At 37.3% G+C, this 9,600-nt stretch overlaps 1 protein-coding gene across 8 annotated transcripts in view; it reads left to right on the top strand.

Moving 5' to 3' along the window:
* Positions 1 to 799: 799 nt before the first annotated feature.
* The window catches only part of LOC128027753 (protocadherin alpha-C2), an 85,901-nt gene continuing 77,100 nt past the window's right edge, over positions 800 to 9,600 (top strand). For 2 of the 8 annotated variants that reach the window (XM_052615589.1, XM_052615593.1), the window contains exons 1-2: positions 847 to 3,133; positions 7,833 to 7,998. In XM_052615589.1, coding sequence (XP_052471549.1) covers positions 1,129 to 3,133; positions 7,833 to 7,998 — 2,171 coding nt within the window. In that variant the 5' untranslated portion in view covers positions 847 to 1,128. Of the gene's footprint in view, positions 3,511 to 5,694; positions 8,210 to 9,600 lie in introns of those variants that run through there. The other 6 variants (XM_052615587.1, XM_052615592.1, XM_052615590.1 and 3 more) reach the window with 6 other exon arrangements.

Below are 9,600 nucleotides of genomic sequence, written 5' to 3'. Positions count from 1 at the left end.
ACTTTTTTTTTCTTTTTTTTTTCTTTGTGTGTGTGTGTGTTCCTGCCATTAGTTATTCAGCTATTGTTCAATGGAGTATGTTACAGAATACCAGAAGTAAACAAAATGCAAGAAAAGTACTGATCTTTAAAATTTTCACATTAGATTTAAAGTTTCAGGTGACAGCTTTTCACAAGTAACTTGCAAATGTTATGTCTAATTGAATTATATTTTGTTTTATGTAAGGCACCCAAATTTCAGATGTTTAACTGAACATCCTGAAACTTGACATTGAAAATCAGAATCAACAGTAAATATATAGTTTTTAATTTAAAATAGACTGATCATAGACCATGTTCAGCAATGTTATAAGTGTTTTGCTCACAATTTGTTGTAATTAAAACGTCTTTATAAGGACACATGGTTATTGTAATGTTTTATGCTGAAATGTATTTGCCTGACGTGGGTAAAAACGGGTGCAATTTGTTGTTAGACCATACTTTGTCTACATGAAATAAAGAGAAGTAAATTAAGTAAAAAGTAAAACAAATTATTTGGTCTTGGTAATATAAAAGGTAAGAAAAAAGTATTCAGTGTCAGTAGTACTCTATTAAAGTGCAAATTCCTCAAATTAATACTTAAGTCGAATATATCAGTGCAATTTCTCAAGTGTTTTACACTCATGTAACTTTTAAATTGAATCATTACCTGCAGTTAATGTGGAGGCCACTATGTGTCACTCTTGTTCCACTGGCTGTGTTAAAGGCGTGTCTCTTCTCCTCCTCCTCATCATGACCAGCCCCCTCTCTCTGTCTCTGCTCTCTCTGATTCTCTCACCCTCTCCTTCGTATATCTCTTGTATTTAACCTCTAGAACGTCGGGCTCGGATGTGAAAAGCCATCTAGAAATATTTGGAATATTATTTGCGGTTTTGAACCAGCTTTGAGGATTTTTGACGGATGCAAAACTTCCATAATTTTGGATTTATTGTCGCTATGGTTTTATCCTGAACACAGAAGTGGAGCTTTGGTTGTTTCCTTTTGTCTCTGGTGCCCCGAAACGGATCCTATATTCAATTGAAATTAAACTCAATTTTCATTAATTTTGATGGCAATTTTCAGGATTATTGGGGAGAATAAATAAGCAAACATGTTTGTATCTACACAGAGGCATTTACTCGCCTGCTTCTCATTTGCTTTGACCTGTCAATTATTGGAGGCTGCAACCGGACAGATCTCATACAGTGTGTCGGAGGAGGTGAAAAAGGGAACCACAGTCGGTAATATAGCTAAAGACATTAACCTTTCAGTAAAAGATCTGCAATCCAGGGACTTCCGTATTGTGTCAGGCTCTAAAAAGCAGTATTTTAGTGTAAATATAGAGACGGGCGTTTTGCAGGTGAGCGAAAGAATCGATCGAGAGGAGCTTTGCGCAGGCGCAATCTCGTGCTCCGTTAATCTGGAAGCCCTAGTGAACAGTCCATTACAGCTCTACCGGGTAAGAATAAACATTCTCGATATTAATGACAACTCTCCAGTGTTTCCAATGAGCTCTGTAGTGATTAATGTCAGTGAAAGCACCGCACCTGGTGTGGTCTTTCCACTGGAGAGCGCGCATGACGCAGACATTGGAGTGAATTCAGTAAAAACGTACAAGCTTACATCTAATGATTACTTCACCTTAGATGTACAAACTCAAGCTGATAAAACGATCTTCGCAGAGTTAGTGCTTCAAAAAATTTTGGACAGAGAGAAGACTCCACGGCTTGAGCTCACAGTGACTGCGGTTGATGGCGGATCGCCTGCCAGGACCGGAATCGTTGTGATCGAAGTTAATGTGATAGACACAAATGACAACGCTCCAGTTTTTAGTAAACCATTATATAAAGTTTCCATTGCCGAGCACGCGCCAATTGGCACCACTGTAACTAGACTACAGGCTCGAGATCTAGATGAAGGATTCAATGCGGAGATAGTTTACTCCTTTATCAGTCGAACACCCCAACATATTTTGGAGATGTTTGAAATTGACGCGCAAAGTGGAGATGTTAGAATTAAGGGTGATGTTGATTATGAGGAGAAGGCCGCTTTTGAAATCAGAGTTCAAGCCACCGATAAAGGTCCAGTGACTATGGCAGGTCATACTAAGCTTTTAATAGAGGTCCTAGACATTAATGATAACCCCCCAGATGTGACTGTAACATCACTTCTTAGCCCGGTAGAGGAAAACGCGGGAAGGGGAACAGTAATTGCCCTAATGATGGTATCAGATCCAGACTCAGGTAAAAACGGAGCAGTACGCGTTCGCCTTGCCAGCTCCAGTCCATTTAAATTACAGTCATCCTTTCAGAACTACTATTCATTAGTTTTAGACGGCGTTCTGGATCGGGAAAACGTTACAGAGTATAGCATTAAAGTTATTGCTGAAGACGAAGGGTCACCGCCATTGTCCAGAGTTAAAGTAATACAGGTTCAGGTCTCTGATGTGAATGACAATCCGCCTCGCTTCCCAAATTCTGTAGTTTATGCATATCTGCGCGAAAACAGCAAAGTGGGCTCCATTATATCCACAGTAAGGGCCTCTGATGCTGATATCATGGAAAACGCACACATAACATACTCTTTACTACAAAGCTCTGTCACTGGTACTCCTGTTACAGCGCTCCTTAAATTAAACTCATTGACGGGAGAGATTGAGAGCATGAAGTCGTTTAACTATGAGGAGATAAAAACGTTTGAGTTTAAAGTTCAGGCCACAGACTCTGGTGTTCCTCCGCTCAGCAGTAACGTGACTGTAAATGTTTTTATCCTGGATGAGAATGACAACAGTCCCGGGATTCTCGCGCCCTATTCCGAGCTCGGTTCCGTTAACACGGAGAACGTTCCCTATTCTGCTGATGCGGGCTACTTTGTGGCCAAGATCAGGGCTGTAGATGCAGATTCTGGTTACAATGCGCTGCTGTCTTACCACATCTCTGAACCCAAAGGAAACAATCTGTTCCGAGTCGGAACCAGCAGCGGGGAGATCAGGACTAAGAGGAGAATGAGTGACAATGACCTGAAAACTCACCCGCTGGTCATTTTGGTTTGTGATAACGGAGAGCCCTCACTGTCAGCGACTGTGTCTATCGATGTTGTGGTTGTTGAAAGCGCAGGTGACGTCAAGACCACATTCAGACATGCGCCGATAAAGGAGGAGAGTTTCTCGGATTTAAATCTGTATTTGCTGATCGCCATTGTGTGCGTGTCCGTCATCTTTTTACTGAGTCTCATCAGTTTGATGGCTGTAAAATGCCACAGGACAGACAGGAGTTTGGGCAGGTACAGCACCCCGATGATCACCACTCATCCTGACGGGAGCTGGTCTTACTCCAAATCTGCTCAGCAGTATGACGTGTGTTTTAGCTCGGATACACTGAAGAGTGACGTAGTGGTTTTCCCTGCGCCATTTCCGCCTGCAGATGCAGAACTGATCAGTATTAATGGAGGAGACACTTTTACCAGAACACAAACACTCCCTAATAAAGAAAAGGTAAGAGATTAAAGTATTTCCATTGAGATTCTTTATTTTCGTTTTGTAAAATTTGTGTTTTCCTTCATTGTCCTGGTTTTATTGACAGACAGTTACATTAGTTTCTGAGACTTAAAATGTTAAAAGTGGCTTAATGGTTAATAGTTTTTTTTTTTTTTTTTTTTTTCAGCTGAAGTGAGTAGACTTGATTTAATAAAATTTAAATTTTGCGCTTTTGTGGAGCTGTCCGTGGTTCTGAATTGGTCCTGACTTTTTTGATGAACATCACTGCAACTACTTGTTCCTCCTTTTACTATTATGTATGTGTTTTCAATCTTTTTAAATGTGAGCTGATGTTAGCGATGCTGTAAGAATGAGTTATTGTAATGTGCATCTTTTTAAATTAATTTAGGATGATTTTAATATGTTTATTAGTCTAATAGTATAGTTATATAAAGTAATCCTTGCTGTAATCTAGTGGAATTTGATAATAATAAAACTATATGTTGCTCTAGTGAAATCTAATTAAGTATTTTTAAAATATCGGTGTAACTTTCTATGAAGCCCATATTAATATTACATTAAAAGGGCATTCTTAAGGAATTACAATGAATGCATAATGCAATATAAAAATAAAAAACCTTATAACATGTTGTATCATCTCATACATAATCATAACAACACTTAAAAAAACATTGCAATACTTACGCATCTGTGGTTATAACTTTTAAGAGAATGAATGATTATTTAGAACACATAACTGAAATCAACTTAATTTATAATGTATTATCTCATACTGTAACATTATTTAAGATCCTACATCTTGTGAGAGGTAATGTGTATTTAAGTATTTTAGAATGTTTCCTGTGAGGTTAATATTCATTTTGCTGTGAAATAGTTTAAGATCAGTTGTTGTACTTTCAAATAATAAAAAAAGCAGTTTTTTTTTTTTTTTTTTTTTTTTCAAATAGTTCCCTTAGTTTATTGACTATAAGATGATTTTACAACTACATGCCAACTAACTCTCATTTAGATTATTGGTAGATTTAGGTTAAGGTTAGGTTTGGTAGAATAAGTTGACTTATTTGCAATTTTGCTTATAGTCAGTTGATTGTCTGTTGGGGAACCATCAAAATAAAGTGTTAGCAGATATTTAGCCGGCTTACTACTGATACTCAATTGACTGCAAGTTGACATGCAGTTGTCTAAAAGTACCATCAAAATAACCATACTAAGTTTACAATAAAAAATGGTTCAAAGCAATTGTGTTCACATTAATCTGATCTGATGTCTGATTTTCTCGCTGTTTTAGAAACAATTATTATTATTATTATTATTATTATTATTATTATTATTATTATATTATTATTATTATTATTATTATTATTGTTATTTATGAGTGGTAATTATTTATGATTATTATTATCTATGACCACTTATACATAATAAGACCACGTAATAAAGCATTTTGGATGTTTTCATGAAAACTTTGTTCTTGTCATTTTACAGTAAAAACACTAATATTCTGTATATAAGTTATTGTGCAGATCTTAAAGGCAAGATATGACACTTGTAATACATTATAACTATGGGAAAGATAATTTGTTGTAATTTAAGTGGATGCAACATGTTCATTGTGTTATAAATAATTATACTCGTAACATCTATAACCACAAATAAGTATTATAAAACACTAAAACTGTCCTTATGATTATTTATGAATGATACAACATATTATATAAATGTATGTATTATTCATTCATTATAATGCCTTAAGAATAGGCTTATGATATATTATAAATACGGGCTTCATAGGTGTTTCCAACATATCTCTTAATATGAAAAATGTATAGAGAATATGCAAATGCAAACTAGTTCGTGTTTTGATGACGAAAATGTCCCCATATCCTCTCATATATTGGACACACCAATAATAATAATAATAATAATAATAATAATAATAATAATAATAAATAAAATAATGTATTAAATTATCAGTTTAAACAATACAAATAACTTCATTTTTTATATGATGATCTGTTTGTGGTATTATGGTTTTTGCTGGATATTAATTCATTAATCCGCGTGGTGTCACTATAGCCCGTTGAATTTCGAGCTGTCTCCAGTGTCTGGAAGCCCCTCCCGGTTTAAATTGGGAGGAGATTTCACACGGCTTTGTTTCAGACAGACTGGACGTTTAACAGAGTGTACGAAGGACTCCTGTTTTCTCTTCGCTAAAATGGAATATTGTCTAATATTTCTTTATTCGCATTGATGAACTTGGAATACGGTATTTTATTTCGTGGATACTGCACGGGATTCACTGAATGTAATGATGTTTGCGCCGTACAGAAGGAAATCTATTGTGGCCTGTATCGTGCTCGTTGTTTTAGAGTGTTGTTGGGACGCGGTATCAGGGCAGCTCTCTTATTCTGTATCAGAGGAGGTGAATCTGGGAACATCAGTGGGAAATATCGCTAAGGATCTCAACCTAAATGTTCAGGAACTGGAGTCGCGCATGTTTCAGATTGTCACGGGATCCAAGAAAAAATATTTCGAGGTAAATCTAAAAACTGGGTTTCTTTATGTGAGTGAAAGAATAGACAGAGAGGAGCTTTGTGCCAAAGCACCAAAATGTACAGTCAATGCAGAAGCGGTTATCAACAATCCACTGAAGCTTTATCAAATAGAAATTAATATTGTGGATGTAAATGACAATTCTCCGTCTTTCAGCGAGAAATCACAAACGCTAGAAATAGCTGAGACCACCACTTTGCCTGGTGTTAGATTTCCTCTCCATCACGCTACAGACGCAGATGTTGGGAAAAATTCAATAAATACTTACAAGCTTAGCGTAAACGACTATTTTTCTTTAGCTGTGCACAAAGGAGGGGAACAGAGTTTGTCTGCTGAATTAGTGTTGCAGAAAGCTTTAGATCGAGAGAAACAGCCTGTGATCACGCTCACATTGATCGCTGTAGACGGAGGAACCCCATCTAAAACAGGCACATCTCTTATAATTATCAAAGTTTTAGATATTAATGATAATGCTCCTGCTTTCAGTAAGCCCTTGTATAAAACAACCGTCTTTGAAAATGTGGCTATTGGAACGACAATTGTGGTGTTAAATGCGACAGACTTTGACGAAGGTACTAACAGTGATATTATTTATTCAATAATTAAAAGAGATCAGAATAAAATCCTGCAGATTTTTGAAATTGAGCCGAATACTGGTGCCATCACAGTTAAAGGCAATATAGATTTTGAGGAGAACAATGCATTTGAGATCCGCGCACAGGCCAGTGACAAAGGACAGCCTCCGATGTCCACTCACTGCAAAGTCCTGGTGGAGGTGATGGATTTTAACGACAACGAGCCAGAGATAATCGTGACGTCACTCCTCAGTACAGTGAAAGAAGACTCCAGTATTGGCACTGCTGTCGCTCTCGTGTCAGTGATTGACAGGGACGGCGGCAAAAACGGTGTAGTTAATTGTGTTGTGTCTAACAAGGTGCCTTTTAGACTTGAGACGAATTACAAAAATTCTTATTCTCTAGTGGTAGATAAACCTTTAGATAGAGAGCGCGCATCTGAGTATAACGTGACTATCACAGCTACAGATGAAGGGACTCCGCCTCTCTCTAGCACCAGTGTCATTACTATACACGTTTCTGATGTGAATGACAACGCGCCGCGCTTTCCAGAGCCCGTCATTAATGTTTATGTGAAAGAGAACAGTCAGATTGGAGCTGTTATTCATACAGTATCTGCATTTGATCCTGATGTAGGTGATAATGCCCGAATAACATATTCTTTATTAGAAAGCTCGAAAAGCGGCCCGGTAACATCCATGATCAACATAAACTCTGATAGTGGAGATATACACAGTTTACAATCGTTTAACTATGAGGAGATAAAAACGTTTGAGTTTAAAGTTCAGGCCACAGACTCTGGTGTTCCTCCGCTCAGCAGTAACGTGACTGTAACTGTTTTTATCCTGGATGAGAATGACAACAGTCCCGGGATTCTCGCGCCCTATTCCGAGCTCGGTTCCGTTAACACGGAGAACGTTCCCTATTCTGCTGATGCGGGCTACTTTGTGGCCAAGATCAGGGCTGTAGATGCAGATTCTGGTTACAATGCGCTGCTGTCTTACCACATCTCTGAACCCAAAGGAAACAATCTGTTCCGAGTCGGAACCAGCAGCGGGGAGATCAGGACTAAGAGGAGAATGAGTGACAATGACCTGAAAACTCACCCGCTGGTCATTTTGGTTTGTGATAACGGGGAGCCCTCACTGTCAGCGACTGTGTCTATCGATGTTGTGGTTGTTGAAAGCGCAGGTGACGTCAAGACCACATTCAGACATGCGCCGATAAAGGAGGAGAGTTTCTCGGATTTAAATCTGTATTTGCTGATCGCCATTGTGTGCGTGTCCGTCATCTTTTTACTGAGTCTCATCGGTTTGATGGCTGTAAAATGCCACAGGACAGACGGGAATTTGGGCAGGTACAGCACCCCGATGATCACCACTCATCCTGACGGGAGCTGGTCCTACTCCAAATCTGCTCAGCAGTATGACGTGTGTTTTAGCTCGGACACACTAAAGAGTGACGTAGTGGTTTTCCCTGCGCCATTTCCGCCTGCAGATGAAGAACTGATCAGTATTAATGGAGGAGACACTTTTACTAGAACACAAACACTCCCTAATAAAGAAAAGGTAAGAGATTAAAGTATTTCCACTGCGCTTCTTTTTTTTCGTTTTGTAAAATTTGTGTTTTCCTTCATTGTCCTGGTTTTATTGACAGACAATTACATTAGCTTCTGAGACTTAAAATGTTAAAAGTGGCTTAACGGTTAATATATATATATATATTTTTTCACCTGAAGTGAATATACTTAGATGAATGGCTTATTGTGATTATTTTTGCATAAAACCAAAATGTTGCGCTTTTGTGGAGCTGTCCGTGGTTCTGAATTGGTCCTGACTTTTTTGTTGAACAGCACTGCAACTACTTGTTCCTCCTTTTACTATGATGTATGTGTTTGAAAACAGGCTGCTTTGTATTTTCAAACTTTTTAAATGTGAGCTTATGATAGCGAATGAGTTATTGTAATGTGCATCATTTTACATTAATTTAGGATGATTTTAATATGTTTATTAGTCGAATAGTATAGTTATATAAAGCAATCCTTGCTGTAATCTAGGGGAATTTGATATTATAGAGCTGCATGTTGTTCATAGTAAAATCTAATTAAGTCTTTTAAAAATATCGGTGTAACTTTCTATGAAGCCCATATTAATATTACATTAAAAGGTTATTCTTAAGGAATTACAATGAATGCATAATGCATTATAAAAATAAAAAAACATAATAACATGTTGTATCATCTCATACATAATCATAACCACAATTAAAATAAATTGTAATACTTACGCATCTGTGGTTATAACTTTTAAGAGAATGATTATTTAGAACACATAACTGATACCGTATTAAATCCACTTAATTTATAATGGATTATCTCATACCATGACATTATTTAAGATCTTACTACATCTTGTGAGAGGTAATGTGTCTTTAAGTATTTAAGAACGTTTCCTGTGAGGTTAATATTAATTTTGCTGTGAAATAGTTTACTTTCAAATGAAAAAAAAAAACAGTGTTTTTTTTTCTTTTCTTTTCAATAGTTCCCTTAATGTATTGACCATAAGCTATTTTCCAACTATATGCCAACTAACTCTCATTCAGATTATTGGTAGATTTAGGTTAAGGTTAGGTTTGGTAGAATAAGTTGACTTATTTGGAATGTTGCTTATAGTCAGTTGATTGTCTGTTGGGGAACCATCAAAATAAAGTGTTAGCAGATATTTAGCAGGCTTACTACTGATACTCAATTGACTGCTAGTTAAAAGTGAAGTGACATTCAGCCAAGTATGGTGACCCATACTCAGAATTTGTGCTCTGCATTTAACCCATCCGAAATGCACACACACAGAGCAGTGAACACACACACACACACTGTGAGCACACACCCGGAGCAGTGGGCAGCCATTTATGCTGCAGTGCCCGGGGAGCAGTTGGGGGTTCGATGCCTTGCTCAAAGGCA

Source organism: Carassius gibelio, chromosome A14 (genome assembly GCF_023724105.1).
Source record: "Carassius gibelio isolate Cgi1373 ecotype wild population from Czech Republic chromosome A14, carGib1.2-hapl.c, whole genome shotgun sequence".
Lineage (NCBI taxonomy): Eukaryota > Metazoa > Chordata > Actinopteri > Cypriniformes > Cyprinidae > Carassius > Carassius gibelio.
This window is presented reverse-complemented; position numbering and strand designations above follow the sequence as displayed.